This window comes from Eleginops maclovinus, chromosome 3 (genome assembly GCF_036324505.1).
Source record: "Eleginops maclovinus isolate JMC-PN-2008 ecotype Puerto Natales chromosome 3, JC_Emac_rtc_rv5, whole genome shotgun sequence".
NCBI classification, from domain to species: Eukaryota; Metazoa; Chordata; class Actinopteri; order Perciformes; family Eleginopidae; genus Eleginops; species Eleginops maclovinus.
The window spans coordinates 16,800,782-16,821,328 of record NC_086351.1 but is presented as its reverse complement, the minus strand read 5'-3'; the positions used below and the strand labels follow the sequence as shown (position 1 = coordinate 16,821,328).

The following is a 20,547-nucleotide window of genomic DNA, read 5'->3' as shown; positions in this document are numbered from 1 at the left end:
TCAAGGTTTAGGATTTAGTTTAAGAATAAAGTTTGTCAAATCACACGTAACTCTTTCTTTTTTAATTTGTGTCAATGGTGTGCACTCACAGCCTTGTTGGAGTCGGAAGAAATGCCGAGCGCCGTTTCCAGGCAGGTTCGATATTTGTCCATGCGGAGAGAAAAGTCCCTGTAGCGCTTGTCCACTGAGGACACCCATTTCTTTATCTCCAGAGCATGGGCGTGGCCCTTGTCACAAAACCCATCCGCCAGCTGGATCAACAGCTTTACCCGCTCTTTGGTTTGCTGTCAATAGAGAGACATTTAGGGAGGGGACAGAGAGAGAAGAGAGGTGGCCGCATAGAGCCAGTGGAGGAAAGGTAGATGAGAGAGAGAGAGAGAGAGAGAGAGAGAGAGAGAGAGAGAGAGAGAGAGAGAGAGAGAGAGAGAGAGAGAGAGAGAGAGAGAGAGAGAGAGAGAGAGAGTTGGGAATTAGTGTGTTGCTGGATGGACACAATAGCTTGTTCTCTAACACAATAACAGTGACACAGCAACGAGGGAAGGGGACAATACACTGCCCTGGAAATGGGCCTCACAAAAGAGCATAGGATGGTGCAAACACACACAGCGAGCAGAGCAACGGGCCCACAGATACACACACAAAGTCTGTACTCTTTCAACTTTTTTTTACACGTTAATAGATCAACATATAAATATAAATTAACACACGTACCTTTGCTGTGATCTGGAAGTCTTCGTGCTCTTTAAGGAGCTCCTGTGTGTGGTGAATGCTGGAGCCGGTAGATGTGTGTGTGGACAGGTAAAACTCCCCAGTGTCATGGATCCACTCCAGGGCCTGAGGACACAACCAATCAAGAATGAGTTCATTTACACTGCAGGGATTTTAGTTACACAATGACACATCCCTATTAACTTTTCAAATCTCAAGACACAAAACTGGTTACCTTTAATTACTTCCAGTAAAATGAGATCCAATAGGTAGTTTAAACCACTCATTTATCCTCTCAAATCTAGTGGGACATTGAACTGATCCTTGTTTGATATGTATTTTTTCACTGTACACTTTAGCTGTTAAGATGTCCTCCAATTACATTCATGGCAATTCAGGATTAGAAAATGTAAAGGCCATATTTGTGTAATATGATACAGGAAATATATCTTAAGCAATCTGTTAAAAATGTAAAACTCTTGTCTATAAATCTCCATCCAAATGTCTATCCAAAGGTTCAACTTTTTTATTTTATTATTTTTGTATGTATATATACTTATTTGTGAAGTATACACATATGTATACTGTATACCTGGGCCTGCAGGCTCTGACCAGCAGTGGCAGAACTAGTCCAGTCAAACTGTGAGACCAGAAAGCATTTTTTGCCCTGGGGATAAAACCTGGATCACCCTAGAATAGCTATGTCCTACAAAACATCCATGATGTCATCTGATTTGATTGGCTTAGCGCATTGCTGTAGGTCTGTGCTTTGCTATCCGAACACCACAAGAGGGAGCTAAGGATCAGCATTTAAACAGCCTTACCACTGGTAAACCAGGAAAAGTGCCACAGATGCTTTGGCTTTTCCAGAATAATAGAGCTTCCAGCCGTCAACATCACATTTAAGAAAAAACTCAGCTCAGTCTGTGGTGTGTGAGGAGAATCTGGCTGCAAGTGAAAACTGTCACTTCCAAATCTGTCCTTTTCACAGGTCCTTGAATCTTTGAACCATTGCTGTTGGCAGGCTTTTCTCAAATGAGAACTATTAAATGTCGTTGTGAATTGACCTATGATCCTAGATCAGATGTCTTATTCTCCTAAAACATTTTGACAATGAAAATACTAGTAGACGATATGTTCAGTACTGCCTGAGGGAAAAAATGAATGGTTTGAGAGTTATCTTTGGCAATGCTCTGTAATAAACCTGGTGTTTAAATGTACTGGGCCACATAATGATAGGCGTCTTTCAGACCGTCATTGTTGCAAATGTCTGCCAGCTTACAATATTTCCAGCATATTTGAAATGTATCATTAGTAAGAAAAAGAGACCGCTTGATTTAAAAAGAAATAAAATCAAGATGGAAGTTGCAGCTGTATGAAAACTGAGACATGTCAACTTGCAGACTTAATGTTCAGAACTCTACACAATCACCTAAGCCTAATATTTAGAGCCTACTCTGTTTGTACGTACAGTGGAGTACATAATCACAAGAACACACCTGTTTGGCGCTGCGTTCAAACACCACATATTGCTGACACTGGTCCAGCCTGCGCTTCCTCATGGTCCAGAAATGGAGCACTCTGTTCTCTCTCTGCAGCAACTCATTTAAGATATCTGATGAAACAACACAAACACTTTTATGTCAGCATTATAAAAGGGGCACCTGCATTCAAAATCCTGTGAAAAGATAAAGGAACTTTGGATAGGAAAATGTAAATAAGCTGATTACTTGATCACATGTTTTGAATGAGAGAAGCAAAAAAAGATTAAACAATCTACTTACTCTTAACCTGAGTCTCTGGAGCTTTGACGTGGGACAACATGCCGGGCATGTTGACACTGTTTCTGTGCAGGTACTTCAAGAAGACATCAGCATTACGTCTGGCTAACGTGCAGGCCTGTGAGTGAGCAGGATTAGAACAAATGTAACTTGTAATTGGTCAATAACAATACCCTTGTCACTTATAAAATATTGATTAAATAATTAGACATTTATTTTCTTTAATATAAATTGAAATTATTTGTTCACCTTGAGGAAGGCCTCTTTCTGTTCCAGATGTTTGCTGATCATGGGAGTGACATGGTCTGACTCGCAGTTAGGGCCAAGTTTATCAGCGCCGCCACACCAGTCCTCTTCTCTTTTATACTCCTGCTCCAGGCTTTCCAACACACTGCACACCTGAAACACAGATGTAGCAACATGATTTCGACGCAACCTCTGAAACTGCACATCCTTGGGAGCATTTGTATAAACCATAGATTTCCAGGTCTAATATCAAGATTACCTGTTCAGAGGTCTTGTAGAAGGCTACAGACGCATTAACCAGTTTCAGCCGGTCCTCCATCTTCAGCATGAGCTGCTGCCAATGGTCTGCCACCTTTAAGTCGTACAAAACAAATCAGTTTACCACCTGCAGCCTTAAAATAGCAGACACACTTCAAACATGTTTCCTTTTTCACATTTCCTTTTTATAGATGTATACAATTGCAAGCGAGCATTACCTTTTCTGCACAGTCTCTGATCATATCCATGTCGTAGTGGTTTGCCTGGAGTAAGGCCTCAGCCTTCTGCTGTACTTGCAGTGCACTCTGATGGGTTTTCTGCATAGGGCATAAGAGGGAGATACAAAAACAACAATGAAATTCAAGTTATATGAATCACTATGCAAAAATGATTGCTTAAAAAATACAGGCCCATTGTTGTTCCCTGCAGGGCAGTTTGGAGAAACAGAGGAAAATAAAAATTGTCCGGGGCTTTGCATTCTGCAGAGGAACTGAGATAGAAAAGGACAGTATCCAGTATTTCTGTGGCATAACGGGTAGACTGAGATGAATACTCCATGCTGGACAGAGAGCACTAAAGGAAAGGAAAATATAAGGAGAAAAATGAATAAGGAAGGGCTTCCTGTCCAATTTAGAAATGTTTGCAGGACCTGCTGTGTACTGTCACTGAGGACCTTCCCGTATCACTTGCTATTTTCTCACCACACGGGACCCATTTCAGCTTTCAGGGACTACAGTTATGGCATGCCTGTTAAAATTCAAGTCTTATATGAACAATAATCATAAAGATAGCTTTAGTCTGAGTGTGAATATGTGAGCTCTGAAGAAGTAGGTCAGGTAAAGGCCTGCATTAATATGAGCCAGGCTTGACAGAGTTCAAAGGAAATGCACCCTGCATAATCAGTAGTAAAGAGACAAATGACATAAAGGCAAAAGGTAAGCAGAGAAAGAGAAGAAAAAAGGATATTAGATATTGATAATTCCATTTCATGTGTGATCAGAAGGGGAGGCAGTGGAGACGCATTTGAACCTGAGAAAAGTTTTAGAAAGGCAAAAGGATGAAAAATGAAGGGCAACGGCGCAGAGGAGATGCAGCAGTGGTTAATTATGAGGAATAGAGGATATGAAGTACAGAGCATGCAGAGATGAACCAAGACAAACATGATGAAAAGGAAGATGAGGAAAATAGGGTCATAGGATGTGTAACGAGAACAAAAGGAAACTGACGAGAAGGAATTCCATGGACCCGATGTTTCTAAATAATGTATTAATACACATGGATGAAATGAGATCAAGAAGAAAAACCTTTTATACATTTTGTCCTTTACCTCAATTGCATGTTGGAATTGTTCATGTTCCTTCTGCAGCTGTTCAGCTTCTTGTAACGAACTTGCTGTGATAAGACCAGCGTTCAGCATGGACTCTCCATTGCGGATCCAACCCAGCACCTAAAACACACACAAAACAAAGACTTTGGTTATTTTTTACTCATTTTGAACTGTGTTATTTGTGCTAAAAATGTGAAATATGAAAAAATGGAACAATCACTTCAAAAAAGGTGTAGGTACTCTTTTTCAGAAATGTCTCAATCTTCTCTGTTCTCATTTCATTTTCTCTTTTCAGCTCTATGACGTCCTCTTTTAATGATCTTTTCAAATTCAACTCTCCATCGGTTCTATAACTCAGACACCCCTGGATGCCCTTGCATCCTCTACTCAATCTTTTACATAGTCCTTTTTTCGCTTTGTACATAATATATAGTATTAACATACACTCGGCCATGCACACATTATCCCATTTTCCCCCCATAGTTTTGCTGGCCGTAGTTGTAGCCAAAGGGCATTGTTAAACACTGTCAAAGCCACTTCTCTTTTCTCTGTGACTCAGCCAGCACACCTGCTGTGTGGGTGAGAGGCAGAACTACAACAGAAGCTTGGCTGTAAAAGTGATGACGAAACACCACTCTGACTCTTGTTTTCAGCAACTTTAGCGAAGCCTATGTTTCCATTGCAGTTGTGATGTCCCGAGGCAGGACAGGTATAAGTGTTAACTGCTGAAAATAAGAGGAGTGGTATGTACAAATGACATAATGCTTGAACAAACAGCAGCAACATCAGAAATAATAAGTACATACCAGTATCTGACTCATGAGTTTGGTATGGCATACCGATTAACATAATATATTCAAATGTTCCTTATACCACTGACTCCACTTTACTCTACTTGTCAATCCCTATTCTTAAACAGTGACATTTTTTAAATGCATACAAAAAGGAGTTCTCACAACTAACAATATCTCCGTTTTGAAAATGTTAGGCCAAAGAAAAGTAAACACTATAGCAACTGCCGTGCATTAGTAATCTCTGGTCAGGACTTAAAGGCCCTGACATTTATATATAAGTCAGGAGACTACAATTACCAGATTATGGTTGTGTCCAATTTTTTTTAGAGAGTGGGAGAGTAAGGCAGAGGCATTTGAGCTGTATTATACAATGAAATCTGAAGAGTTCATGTTGGAAATGAGTTAATGATATGTCTGAAAGTTGTTTAAACATATTTAAAATAGATCACTTAATTAAGAAAAAAACAAAAGCCACCTCTGATTTATAAATCCCCATTTGCTTAACAGACATGCATATATTTCCGTGCCAGTCCAATGCTGCTGCATAGCACTGCCTCGCTGTGGGTAGGTAGTAAAAATAACGCCAGCATCCCTAAATTGGCTGTTTGTTTTCCATTGAAACATCAGTATGCTACATTGCAAACTCACATTTTTCTGCTGTGATTGCATTCAGCTACTGAAATTGAAAGAGAATCACTGCCTGCCATTCACTAATACAATAACAAATTCCGTCTAGTTCACTCCCAATCAAGTAAGATACTCTAGCATATTGCTCTCCTTTTCCCCCGAATTTCCACCCGTCTCATTTCTCTCTTTAAACCTTGGCTGAACATCTAACCAAATGATATTGCTCAGAATATTCCCCAAGGTCAGGAAGATATACAGAGAGACAGACAGAAAGAAAGAAAGAAAGAAAGAAAGAAAGAAAGAAAGAAAGACAGAAAGAAAGAAAGGGGAGGGAGAACGATTGTTGACACGGGATGAGTCATCCGCCCATGGTCATGTACAGACAGAACATACTGTTGCCTTTTAGCACCTTACACTGCTTCAACCCCGTGGTAAGCTGTAGCAATAAATTGTCAGAAGGTCTTTCAACATGTCAGTTTGACCTCGGTATTACAGATAGCCCCAGGTATGTTTAGTCCTGAAATACACATGTGGGCATTCATGTGTGAGCTTTATTTTCACTTCCAACATGTGTTTATTATTAATAAAGTATTCTTTAAGTACATGGTTCAGCTCTTTGAAAACCAGACCTTGTGAGTTTAATACAGGGATTATCACTCATAAGTAAAACGCTCTTTTGTAGCTTGTTTTTTAGAGTGCTTTTAAAATCCCACCTGCACCCTCCAATCACTACTGAGGCTGTGTCATTGTCTATCATTGTTAAACTCTTTTGTCCTTCCCTCAAGTAGGTACCTGTTTGACTTCAGCCTGCAGATGCCGTAATTGGACACACTGCTCCAGATGTCTCCTGTGCTGCTCTGCTGCCAAGTCCAGCTCCTGCTGCTTCTCGTGGAGAAACTCCAGCAGGCCCTGGACCCGTGTGGCCATGTCCACATCCCTGTCACACAAAAGCTCCACACCTGCAAACAACAAACATATTATTGTTACCAAGATCGAGTCCTTTTATAAAATGGGTAAATGGGTTTTGACTAAAGAGGCATCTAGCAGTTTTGCACACATTTCTACCATAAGATATATCCATATACTCTATGTGGAATCAAAATAATTTCATGAATAAATGATAGTTCTTTATAGAATAGCACTGCTAGATTGCTACAGATTAGACATTTTGAAAATGACTCATAGGTGGCATAGAGAGCTTACTTTTTATTTACAACATAAAGCCATGCAGACTGTGAAAGCTGCTCTTGTGAAAGCTGACTAAACAATGTCTGAAAGCCATTTCAGCACAAATCTTTTATTGCAAATTTAGCACAGGCATAATCTGTACTCACATTAAAGTCCTGCATTTTATGAGCTGAACATGACTGGCTCTGATAAATTATTATTATCCTGAGGCAAGCTACAGAGGACGGTCTACTGCAATTACAGTAGCAATTTAGCTAGCTGTAGCAGTGTAGATGTCTGACTGCAGAAGAAGATTTTTGTATATTGTAAGCAGGATCTACACCCTAACACTTTCTGACAAAGATCATTGGGCCAAACATCTTCTATCTGTGCACCAGAATGTGTGGCTCTATCCAATTTAACTTACTGTATAATGATGTGAGTTCTGCACCCTGCACATGTCTGCTCTGCTTTAACTCTATGCTTTAATGTTACTTTTCAATCACTCACCAGATGCCTGTACTTCTGTGACATACTGCAGCAGCTCTTGGCCCTGGTGCTTGACGTCAAAGGTGAGGTTGTTCATAGTAAGCGCTTTGTCCGCATGATGCTGTAGCCTCTGCTCGGCCAGTGGTAGGTCCTCTGTGTCAAATTCACTCATCTGCTGGGATAGTTCCTCGTTCCATGACTCCAGGTCGGAGATGATCTGTGAGGGGGAAAGAGAGAAGATTAACTTATCCAAATAGACGAACAAAAAACATGAATATTCAAAACAAAAGGGAGAGATTGTATAGCATCATTTATGACAAAGGTCCTTTACATAATGTATTGGCTAAGAAGGTTTCATGCTACAAATATTCAAAGGAACTACAGTATCTCACAAAAGTGAGTACACCCTCACATTTTTGTAAATATTTTATTCTATCTTTTCATGGGAAAACACTGAAGATATGACACTTTGATACAATGTAAAGTAGTCAGTGTACAGCTTGTATAACAGTGTAAATTTGCTGTGCCCTCACAATAACTCAACACAGCCATTAATGTCTAAATCGCTGGCAATAAAAGTGAGTACACCCCTAAGTGAAAATGGCCAAATTGTGCCCAATTAGCCATTTTCCCTCCCTGGTGTCATGTGACTCGTTAGTGTTACAAGGTCTGACGTGTGGATGGGGAACAGGTGTGTTAAATTTGGTGTTATCACTCTCACACTCTCTCATACTGGTCACTGAAGTTCAAAAAGGCACCTCATGGCAAAGAACTCTCTCAGGATCTGAAAGAAAGAATTGTTGCTCTACATAAAGATGGCCTAGGCTATAAGAGGATTGCCAACACCCTGAAACTGAGCTGCAGCACAGGTGGCCAAGACCATACAGCGGTTTAACAGGACAGGTTCCACTCAGAACAGGTCTCGCCATGGTCGACGAGTGCACGTGCTCAGCGTCATATCCAGAGGTTGTCTCTTGAAAATAGACGTATGACTGCTGCAGAGGTTAAAGGGGTGGGGGGGTCAGTTCATACGCCGCACACTGTCTCAAATTGGTCTGCATGGCTTTCATCCCAGAAAGAAGCCTCTTCTAAAGATGTTGCACAATATAGCCCACAAACTGTTAGCTGAAGACAAGCAGATTAAGGACATGGATTACTGGAACCATGTCCTGTGGTCTGATGAGACCAAGATACACTTATTTGGTTCAGATGGTGTTAAAGCGGGTGTGGCGGCAACCAGGTGAGGAGTACAAAGACAAGTGTGTCTTGCCTACAGTCAAGCATGGTGGTGGGAGTGTCATGGTTTGGGGCTGCATGAGTGCTGCCGGCTGTGGGGAGCTACAGTTCATTGAGGGAACCATGAATGCCAACATGTACTGTGACCTACTGAAGCAGAGCATGATCCCCTCCCTTTGGAAACTGGACCGCAGGACAGTACTCCAACATGATAACAACCCCAAACAGACCTCCAAGATGACCACTGCCTTGCTAAAGAAACTGAGGGTGAAGATGATGGACTGGCCAAGCATGTCTCTAGACCTCAACCCTATTGAGCATCTGTGGGGCATCCTCTCCTCAAACAGAAGGTGGAGGAGCGCAAGGTCTCTAACATCCACCAGCTCTGATGTCATCATGGAGGAATGTAATAGAAATCCAGTGGCAAGCTGTGAAGCTCTAGTGAACTATATGCCCAAGAGAGTTAAGGCAGTTCTGGAAATAATGGTGGCAACACAAAATATTGACACTTTGGGCACAATTTGGCCATTTTCACTTAGGGGTGTACTCACTATTCTTGCCAGCGGTTTAGACATTAATGGCTGTGTTGAGTTATTTGGAGGGTACAGCAAATTTAGACTGTTATACAAGCTGTACACTGACTACTTTACACTGTATTAAAGTGTCATATCTTCAGTGTTGTCCCATGAAAAGATAGAATAAAATATTTACAAAAATGTGAGGGGTGTACTTACTTTTGTGAGATACTGTATAAAGCACAGCATGAGCCATGTATTCATCCATAACATGGTATGATTAAAATCATGTTTTAATACCAAGTTAGTAGGTTTAATCGCTGTTACCTGACACCCTGGGCTGAGTGCCATAATAACGGATAACATATTACACTGGTGGTGATGCATGGCTGACAAAGCAGATGTCCTGAGATGTCAGTGCTTGTCTCTGACTGCCCACGCAGACTGAATCACGATACCAGAGGCACCTTGATCCTGGCACCATCCAGCTCTGTCTGTCAATATTTTTGATTTCCATTTTAACTGACTTAGGAGGTCTACTCTACACTGCATATCAAATTGTACCCACATTTTGCTCTGGGGCATTTGGAGTTACCTATTACAAAATGGTGATATTGTGGCAGAGGCTTTATTTACATCTTAAAAAGAATCAGGTCTTTTGTCAGTCTGTTGTTAGAAACATATTTTAAATACAATTTCAGATTGTATCTTGTCCTATATTTTGTAGTTGTCCTGTAAATGTATATAATACCTGTTTTGGGATGCTGTTTGATGTACTAAATGCTGTCCTTGCTAGGAACTCCCCTTTACTGGAAGGTATTTATTGTGTAACGTCCACAAGAAGTGTTGGAATAGACTGAACCACTGGCTTTGATTTGTGCAGCAGGTGGGGGGATGATATCTAAATGTCAGATTTGATCCTTTTAGGTTGGCATTTACAGTAATTTGGCATAACATGTTTTACGAAAGACAAAACTGATCATATTTCAACATTAATGCTTTCAGTTACTCAAGTGACACAAGCAACAGTTTCTTATAGTATGTACCCAGCGTCCGTCCAACATTCAGCTGTTTCAACCTTATAAACTAATGCAAAAAAGGTGTCAATTTGAAATGTGAGAAGTTACCATGCCATGACGACTTGACATTCATGAGAGTTACATGTAGGCTAAGTAATGTCAATATGTTGCGCAGTGCTCATTACTGTGGTAAAATGTGATCTGTGTGCATAAATAAATTGGGATGCTTGGCAGCTGCCCTCTTTAGTTCAGATACTTAGGAAAGGAAAGTAAAGTTGGTTTCATTATTGAACAGTAACAAAATAAAAATAGAGGGAAATAGAGAGACAGAAGATTGTTGACTGGGATCTGATCAAAAATAAATTGTTAAGTAAAAGGGTTCATAACATTAGGAGAGCATTATCCTCTCAGGTCATGCTATTTTTGTAATGTTTGCTTCTTAAGTACTCCACCCGGCCCGAAATAAACAGAACACCAAGTGTGCCACTGTTTAGAGATTTGATTCATAGCATTCACAATTTACTGCAGACTTAGTGCAATATTATGTTGTTGTCATGTGCAACATTAAGGAGAAACACTGAATAGCTGACATCTAAGAATTAAGCATTAGGACAAATAAAATGCAACATAAAATCCTGCAATCAACAACTGTGAGACATCATGTCAAATAAATATCAGATTTATTTTAGTTTTCCATTTCTTATCATTTCTCTCTTCCACTGTGTTTCTTTGAGTAGAACAATGTTTGCTTCTCTCTAATTCTCAAGTTACAGACGATAAAGTCTGAGCCACAGGAAAATACGTAGCTATTAGTATTTATTCTAGGGTTTACCTTCAAACTCCAGCTGTCACCAGGTTGCTGTTTCACCAAGAACAATTATCATTTTAGATCTCAGGGGTTTTAAACCCCTCTCAAAGACAACATTAATGAAACCACAAAAGCCAAAAGCAATAAGAGGTAACTGTAATACTTATACTATACTTTCATAAGCTTACACCAAAATGAAAGCAAAACTGTTTTCAATAAAGACCCCTACTCAGGTTCAGGTAGGAGAGAGAGCGTGATTTATTACCATGTACTCCACTGATTCACACACATTCCCCTGATACAAAATCTCCTCTGTATAAAAACACAACTGTCTCGGCTACCACAAGAGTAATCCTATAATAAACATATTATAAAACTCTCTTAAGGATATTTTGTAATAATTTCAAAAATTTGCAACAAAGTAGAAACTTACCAAGCACTTGTTTTCACTCTGTTTTTGTCTCTTCTTACAGTTGAGTAAAATGCCCTCTGTGTACAAATAGACCATCTCCGTCAGCTACTTACTTACTGTTGAATCCAACTAACTTAAAGAGGTTTAAAATCTCCTATTTGACCATGTCCTTTTTCTTTCCTCTGTGGTGTGCACTGATACAGCTCACAGTTAGAGAGAACAACATTGTTAGACAAGTGTAGGTCTCACCTCAACCCGTGCCCTCACCTCAAACACACACCCCCATGTGCGCCAGGAGGGAGTGTCACAGTGCATGTGTGTGGGGAGGGAGACTCCTCCACCCATCTTCATACTCGAGCACTGTGTCATGTTAATCCTTTATCTTTGTGTGTATCTCTGGGCGTACTTTAGTTTTCAACTCAAGAGATTTAGCAGATTTACCAGCATTCCCTGACTCGACATGTAAGGCTACTGTCTGACTGTTCTGTGCTTTTGGACTTAAGAAAACAGAAACAGCAGACTTGAAACCAGCCACATATCTGTACACAGTGGAGGATAATCCATATATAGTATATGAGCAGACATTTGATAAAACACCATATTATTCCACACCAGTTATTTTACTCCTTTTGCATCTAGCGATTCCAGCTCACAGGAAGTGTAAAGCAGAAGTTCTGACCAAAGGAAACCCAATAATGATTTAAATCTGTCTCATAAGATGTTTTCCATGAGCATGCAGTGAAGGCACACAAATGCTTTTTTGCTAAAAATGACCACATCTAAGTTCAGTGTATCAGTATGCTTACACTCGTTAGTCAGCACTAAAAACAAACTATAGCCTGATGGGAAGATCATTCATTTTGCAGGTGTGAGCTAAAGTGTTGAACAAATCAATAATGGCACTGGAATGAAAAATCAAGAGATCATCAAAGTGAATGCAATTCATCCTGAGAGAGAGATAGATGTTTTTAACACATTTCATTACTATCCATCCAATAGTTGTGAGACAATTCATTCAAAACCACAAGTGCTATGTTATGGTGGTGAAATGTCAGGGAAACAACTCCATTTAGAATTCATCACTGGTTAAATTTTCCTACAGAATGTTGTACCATACATCAGGTATTGAGATATTTGACGAAAAAATATCCTGACACACCGGCACTGGCATCCCTAGAGCAATACTTGCACAATACTCCTGGTTAAAAACTGCAATTTTGTTCCCCAAGCCTTATTCCCCCAGAGTGTCATTTATATGTCAATAGAGCATCAGAAAATATGATTTGACGGCCGTGCTTAACATTAAGACAAACATAACAAATATATTTTTTAAAAAGCAGATCACAGAACAAGCTTAGAAAAAGCGTTAACTCTCTCTGTGGGCTGTTAAAGAATTAGCGGATTCATTGCAGCTCATTTCAGGTTGGGCTGGGGACAACTAAATTGAAATGAGCCAGAAGATGAGAACATTAGACTCTTTTTTTAATGTCGCACTTGTGAGGATTTCACTGTAATTCAACCAAGGTTTGTATCTCAATGTTACTGTGTAACGGTCTATCAGCTCAGAGCCACAGTCATTTTGGTTTGTTCGTGTGCCTGATCTTTTTTAGCATTTAAGAAAAATACTTCAAAGCCAATTAGACAAAATGAAAAAAAGGTGTTATATGGTCCATTTATAGTTATATATCTCAACTTCTCAAATCTACTATCTTATTTTCACCTCCAATATTGTAATAATCCCCTCAGACGTAACATACCTATATAAGCTTAATTCAATAGCAACCCTTTCTTACTCTTTTAACCCATTGCTACCCTCCAACACAATCTTCCCCTGCTCTACTTCCTTTACTCAATCTCTTTTTTGAATGAACATGTAGGATGAAGCTGAAATAAATATGCTTCATGCACCAAGCCTCCGTCTCTTGCTACTCACATCAATGGCGTCCCTCTCAAAGATGCGGAGCTGGAGGAAAAGCTCCAGTTTGATCTTCCTTTCTTGGAAAAGCTCCTCCATCTGGCCCTGGGCCTCGTCCAGCTGCTGCAGCACGCTCTCGATGTGGGCCATGGAGCTGTTGTGAGGAGTCTTGTTGCTCGAGATGGCCGAGTCTCTGTGGAGAGGTTAAATGTAGGGGATTTAGAGAAACAGCGAATTTGTGGTCGGAGATGGAGCTCCCAGTTTTTTTGGTGGCATCTGTGAGGAAGTAAAAGAAACCCTTTTTTTCCTTTCAAAATACTTCTCCCTCCTTTGCTCAGTTGTTTACTTAGTCAGTTAGAGAACATCTTGCTATCTTTCTTCTTAGTTTTATTATTTCTTTTTGTTTCTTTCCTCATGATTGCTTAAGATCACAGGAAAAATGTCAAGCCAGGCCTTGGGCATGGGAATAATTGGGCCTTTATATCTTAGTTTTCATATTTAGTTCACAGTTATTTTCAGCGATACAGGAAGTTCTTTGTGCGGTTGCAATGCTACAAAACGTTTATGGATAGAACTTAAAAGAGTGTGATTGTATTAATATACTGTAATAGTGTGGCTTACCCTGGTATGAATAATATATTGTAATATGCAGACAAGAGCATGCATAAGTAAATGTCACCTGAGCTGTTGTATCAGGTCTTCCCCCTCCTTGATGACATTGACTGTAGCCTGCAGGGTGGTCTGCTGCTGCTGGCCGAAACGTTTGATCAGGTCCTGCACTGCTTCCACAGACTCTGCATACACATCATCCAGCAGTTCCTTCTGAAGCTCCTCCAACCACGTCCACAGCTAAGAGTGATTGACAGGAAAGGCAATCCAGTTAAAATGAAGTATCATGCTGTGTAGACACCACGGAGAAGAGGAAAAGAGCAGGAAGGAAACTCAACAGCCCCAGTAGGAACCAAATCACATGCTTAAGAGGGTGGGGCACATGCGTATGTAGAAATTGATACTTCCAAACGGACAGAAAGAAGTTGGCAAAGTAAGTCTAACCAGTTTGTAAATTGCTGGTGTTTTGTGAATGGTCATCTTGGCAACAGATTAGCCATCTGGTGTATTGGCTCAGCCGTCTAACGCCCTGATACACCATTCAAATTAGATGGGAGACCCTGGCACCCAAGGTTTGTCTAACACCCACTTTGCTTACTCAAAAACATGTGACCCTCATCCACCTTCTTACATAGTAGGTTGCATTATACTTAATGCCTATGATGACATACTGTTGTTTGGCAACGGTATGCAAACATCTGACTGAGCTCCCTTTTTGTGGCTGCTTTTTTGAAATTATTATTATTATTAAAGCTTTTGTTTATAAGGAATCAAAGTAAGCTGCCTGTTCCAATTTGTCTAGGTATAAACAATATTTGAAATTACTAGAAGAATTAGCTTCATATGTGTACAGTTGTTGTCGCTCTTTTGCAAGTCTCTGCCTCCACAGTGAACCGTGTGTTGGATTTTAACATGCTGGACTGCATCCAAAGGTTTCTACAGAACTACAAGAGGTGATGGCCAGGAGAGCTGGAAACACACACACACACACACACACACACACACACACACACACACACACACACACACACACACACACACACACACACACACACACACACACACACACACACACACACACACACACACACACACACACACACACACACACACACACACACACACACACACAGAGTGACCTGAACCAGTGTGAACTGACAGATGGGATGAAAGAGATTAGTCCATATGGACGCTAAAGACTAGCTCCATTTCTAACACCACCGCTCTGACTGTCTCTATGAGTCTGAGTAAACAGGATGTAGAGTTAACACATGTAGAGTACAGTGTAATGTCCGTGTGGAGAGGTTAATTCTGACAGTGAAAGACAGTGTATGACATTTATTACATTGTGAGAGCAATTAGGGTTGCAGAGATGAGCCACACAGACACACATACAGATCACTAGCCTGTAAATGAATGAGGCAAATAATTATAGGAAAAATAGAGGCATGATTGTCATTATCACAGTCATTAAGTAAGCATATTGAAGCAGATTGCTTTAATTTGTGTAAACAAAAGTGCACTACTAAAAAAATGGAAACGCACAGCTGTTTGCACTGGGAGAACTAAGAGTACCAATTCTTGGTAATTTTGGTGCAGATGTATAAAGCACATTAAAGGGTGCAAAATAGAGTACAATTGTGTTTGCTTTTGTGTGGCCAATTTAAATATGAAGTTACTACAGAAATATAATCAATTCATTCAGTCACGTGGACTCACCTAACACTATTACTTGCTAGAATGATCACAAGTGTTAATAGTTTCTAGGTAATAGTTTATTTATCTCACAGCCATCTGCAAAGGCAATTCTGATTGTAAAGCTCATTAATTGCCTTTTCAAAACAGCAAAAGCACAACAAATACTAACTTTTATGGTTGATGAAGACATGACATGGTTTTTACTGTCATTACTACATACAATAGAAAAAATAATTGCTGAGTCTGATCAATAAATCAAACATCTACATTCTCTGGCTCCTTTTCTCATAACATATGAGTAGTAAAAGTTGTAGCTTTAGGCAATATAGAAAAGACAAATGAATGGGGTTAATAGACCTTATTAGGGTTGAGGAGATGAGAGGAGAGAGAGGTAATACACACCTCTTTGACGTGTGTATGGAAGGCAACAGACATGTCCAGCAGGACTTTTCGTTGCTCAACACGTCGCACAAAGTCCTGAATGCGATCCTCTAGCTGATGGGCAGCCTGGTAAATTTCCTCTGGGTCACACTCTCCGGTCTGGGCCAGCTGTTCTGCTGCCTCCAGCAACTTGTCAGCATTGGTGTAGGTGTTCTGAAACATACACATGAAGTATTGATGAGAGTCCAGATTCGTATACACATGCATGATTTTCATAAACTTGTTCAATTGATGCAGAGAGAAGAAACATGTCACAAAATTATTGTTTTTGTGTTAACACTTAAGACTTGAAACTCACCTGTGCAACTTCCTCAAAGTCTTCATGTCTCTTCTGCAGAGCCCTGGCTCTGTGTAAAGACTTCCCAACACCAGTGTGTTTACTGAGGAAGGCCTCACCGTGGTTCTCGATCCAGTCTAGCACCTTGAAACACAGAGCATAGGCATGTAGTACATATTTCCAAGCAGTAGGGGGTGCAATCTAACTGACTTGACTCTATTCAAGATCACATCAGCATTACAGTACTTTATGTCATCACTCTATCCCTCTGTCTGGCTCTCTGCTCATCCCTCCTTTCTTTACTCTTTTCCCCCCATCTGTCATGTCTAAATTGCACAAGTGGACAATTAAGTTTTGCCTAATAGGAAATCCAGAGCAGTGCAAAGTGTCAACATTTCCACTGTGGTTGATATTAGCTATAAATCTTTGTACATAATGACCTTATTATCTATAAAACAGATGGCAATACTTCCTCTGCTTCTATGTATGGTAATGGAAGGGATTTTTTTTACAACGCTTTCAAGTCCCTATTAAAATAGTTTGACGGGACAAACACATCTGAACATGTGCACAATGCCCTCGACACTGTATGTGGCAGGAAATTGCATCACCATGGAAACCACTACCAAGAGAAAAGGGTGATGAAATAGTGGATGGAAGAGGGGAGTGACAGTAAAGCTAGGATACAGCAAGACGGAGATGGGAGAGAGAGAGGGAGAGAAGGGGGAGGGGGCAGAGAGGCAGGGAAGAGTTCATGCCTAAAGGGGAGAAATGTAGAGATGACACTATGCACCAACTCAGTCGTTTTGATCTAAGAGCTCTGCCACCAGCAGTCGCAGAGAGACAGAGAGAAAGAGAGAGAGAGAGAGAGAGAGAGAGAGAGAGAGAGAGAGAGAGAGAGAGAGAGAGAGAGAGAGACAGAGACACACACACTCTCACTCTGTAAACCCAAGAGGAAGTGGGGGAAAAAAAGGCTTTGAAAAGCTGGAGCTGATTATAGTACATCTTAATATACCACACTCTGCTATCCAGTATGGGATGTTTCTGAATATCTCACCACCATTACAAAACAATGATTATAGGATCTTTATAAACATTTTAAAAAGTAATACAGCGACACTGAACTAATTTGTTGCTATTTTATTTACATAATGTTTGAACAGCTTCCTATTTTTTATGTGTTAACCAACTTCACAGTATACATGTACTAATGATTGTAAAATATGTCTAAAAGTTCCCCGTTACGGGACAAATAAATTGATGATTTCTGATTCTTATTATAGCTTATTAATCTACTGGGAAGCACAAAGGTTTTACAGATTCAACTGAATTAAAATTAGTTTAGTAAACTGCTACATAACAGAAAGTGAAAAGTGAAAAGCTCAAAAACTTGATTAATTGAAGTGAAACTGTTAGGAAGGATAGATGTGTACAAACGCAATAGCAGTGTATAGCTAGCCCTAAAGGTCACTTCAAGGTTTACTTCAAATAAGGACAAGACGAGACAGCACTTTATCCAGTCTCTACTGTAGACTCTGCTTTGTATGTGTGTGTGTGTGTGTGTGTGTGTGTGTGTGTGTGTGTGTGTGTGTGTGTGTGTGTGTGTGTGTGTGTGTGTGTGTGTGTGTGTGTGTGTGTGTGTGTGTGTGCCCATGTGTGAACAACAAAACATGCTAAGGCCAACACAGCTGCAGCTCTTGTGTTAGTTGGACTTTGCTCTGTGTGTCTTCGTGTGCCTCTTACTTGCTGAACATCCTGCTGAAAGACACACAGCTGCAGTCGTTGATGCAGGCGGACTTTGCGATGCTGCCAGATGTTTTCCAGCTGCCTCTGGTGGTGCAGCACCTCATGGATGATGTCTAAGACGTGGTGCACAGCCTTGGAGTAGTTAGCCGATGCCATCAATGAATCAGCACTTCCTGGTGTCAAAGGTCGCTGTAGTTTGTCCAAAAGAGACTTCCCATCCTGGCTTACCTGTTAAAGGCGACATGTAGTTTCACATATTGCAAAAAGACCTTAAAGTATCTCACGTGGGAACAAATAAAATAATGAAAGTACCTCCCTTATGTTTTTAAAAGGACTACAACCTTCTTCTTTATATATTTTCTATCATATGCAATATACACACATAGACACACTATGTACTGTGTTAAAGGCTGCTGATAATATTTTGAATCCATGATTTGGATAACTATCAGTCCCATTTCTGCCAGAGAGGCATCAATATTTGCATGTACCTTTTTGTTTTTGCATGATTACATGAGCGTGCTTGTGTGAACTGACCTCAGAGTATGCTGTTGTGATGTGCTCATATAGTCCCTGGTGATGGTGGATTGTGTCTTCTAGATCTTGGAGTTCAGAAGGCAGCTCTCCCTCACCACATGCCTTACACCATGGCTCCACTTTACTCATGTACTGGGGAGAGAAAACACATGATACAAACATTGTATTACACAGACCTAAATATAAATATACAGTTTAGACTAGGCATTGCATACTATTGTATACTATTTGGTATGTAATGTACCATAGTGCCATATCTATTGTGCATGCATGACGGTGATGTTATGATCCTTTTGTAAAACCAGTTTAACTCATTCTATATTGTTCAAATTATAATAACATTGTTAACACTACAGGTAGGCACTTTACACTTCTCATTAAACCTGTATATTTTTATTTTGTTGTGCCCAGTTATCAGGTTGTTTCTGTGAAACCAAGAAAAAGAAAATAACTGAAACTGTTGATTTTGAAGTGGCAATTGACACGATAATTAATATATGTTTTCATGCAAACCTGTATTTTTCACAATTGGCATACTTGCGCTGTCCCCATTACTACTTAAAACAGTAAGTGCTGTAAGCATGTACGTAGAGTTCAGACAAAGTTTTACTCGCTGAATATTCTCCCTGTTAGCCAACAGAAACAAGAAAAAACAACGACACCGCATTAGGATATCCCTTCATCGGCTTTCAGCTTAACTAGTTCTACATAAAGGTTTGGCATCCCAACTGTTATTGTTGGAAACGGAAAGGCTGACAAAGTCAGAGGCCGAGAGGGATTGAGGTAATTGAGAGGAACAATTTCAAAAACTAAAAAGGGAGAGAAGGGCAGAGAGATGGGTAGAACGATAAGATAAAATATTGATTGACCATTTATTATTCTGTTTTATAAAAGGGAAGAATTGAAAGATCAAGGGTCTGTAAAAAATGTGTATTAGCTATGCAGAATAAGAATAACATATACTAATATTTATATGTAAGGTGCCCCAAATGCATCATACATGAACCAGAGGTAGAGACTATTTTGGCAAAATTGTAACATTAAATCATATGATACAATATCATGTATGTGACGCTGCTCCCTCCACTAAAGCGGACAACAACATATCAAAATCTGCTCAGCAACTATAGGTGTCAACAATCAACTAATGTAACGTTGCTGCAAACGTAAGCGAAACAATGGAAAGCAGTATTGATCATTTGAATGGTCTTTTAGGTCTATTTGGGATAAGGCAACCATAGAGCTTGTAAATTGTAGTGTTTTTTATTCTACTTCTCTTTCTCTTTAAATGTACTTATCTTAAAAATATATAAAACTATCATCAGGTTTGAATCCTTACTAAAGCCCACATTACAGATATTCATTTCAGCATTTAAAGTTCTGAGATGCTCCATTCCACCTCTTATTTTTGCCTATCATTAAAGAAAGAATACCAATTAATTCTAACACATCAGTGTAAGCATGTGCATGTAGCTGAGGGTTTTTCGGGGGGGAAACATCATCAGCACTGTATATACCCTGTTAGTCTTACTGTATGTACCTGGTCTGCTTTCTGGTGGAAGCTGGCAGACATCTCCAGCAGGGTGCTGCGTTCGTCCAGTGCTGCAGCAAAGGCCTTCCACTCCTGCTCCAGCTGACTTGAGATCTGCTGGATCTGCTGGGAGGCGTAGTGGCCGGATTCCAGGAGCCGGTTCCCGACCGACATGATCCGATTGATGTTCACATAAACATTCTGTGTTCAAGGCAGAGAAACAAGATGGCCCAGATTAAAACAGACACAATAACCAATTGGTTTTAATTCATAAAATACTGCATGTGCTTTGTTTGATTATCTTTAGCACAGACAGGCAGAAACAGTAAATGCATACTAATGTACACTTACAGCGTTTGTACAAAGTCCAATAGTTTAAATCTGAAGATATCTGACCTGAAGCATA

General features: G+C 40.0%; 1 protein-coding gene across 6 annotated transcripts in view; it reads right to left on the bottom strand.

The window, feature by feature from the left end:
• triob (trio Rho guanine nucleotide exchange factor b) overlaps positions 1-20,547 on the bottom strand; it is a 114,295-nt gene that overhangs the window by 39,451 nt on the left and 54,297 nt on the right. For 5 of the 6 annotated variants that reach the window (XM_063878752.1, XM_063878755.1, XM_063878754.1 and 2 more), the window contains 17 exons: positions 20,151-20,342; positions 18,611-18,742; positions 18,071-18,301; positions 16,349-16,471; positions 16,012-16,203; positions 13,982-14,151; positions 13,321-13,495; positions 7,419-7,614; positions 6,534-6,700; positions 4,321-4,440; positions 3,212-3,310; positions 2,995-3,087; positions 2,739-2,888; positions 2,493-2,607; positions 2,208-2,323; positions 712-834; positions 90-284 (listed from right to left, as the gene is read on the bottom strand). In XM_063878752.1, coding sequence (XP_063734822.1) covers positions 90-284; positions 712-834; positions 2,208-2,323; positions 2,493-2,607; positions 2,739-2,888; positions 2,995-3,087; positions 3,212-3,310; positions 4,321-4,440; positions 6,534-6,700; positions 7,419-7,614; positions 13,321-13,495; positions 13,982-14,151; positions 16,012-16,203; positions 16,349-16,471; positions 18,071-18,301; positions 18,611-18,742; positions 20,151-20,342 — 2,589 coding nt within the window. The remainder of the gene's footprint in view (positions 1-89; positions 285-711; positions 835-2,207; positions 2,324-2,492; positions 2,608-2,738; positions 2,889-2,994; positions 3,088-3,211; positions 3,311-4,320; positions 4,441-6,533; positions 6,701-7,418; positions 7,615-13,320; positions 13,496-13,981; positions 14,152-16,011; positions 16,204-16,348; positions 16,472-18,070; positions 18,302-18,610; positions 18,743-20,150; positions 20,343-20,547) is intronic. The other variant, XM_063878753.1, reaches the window with a different exon arrangement.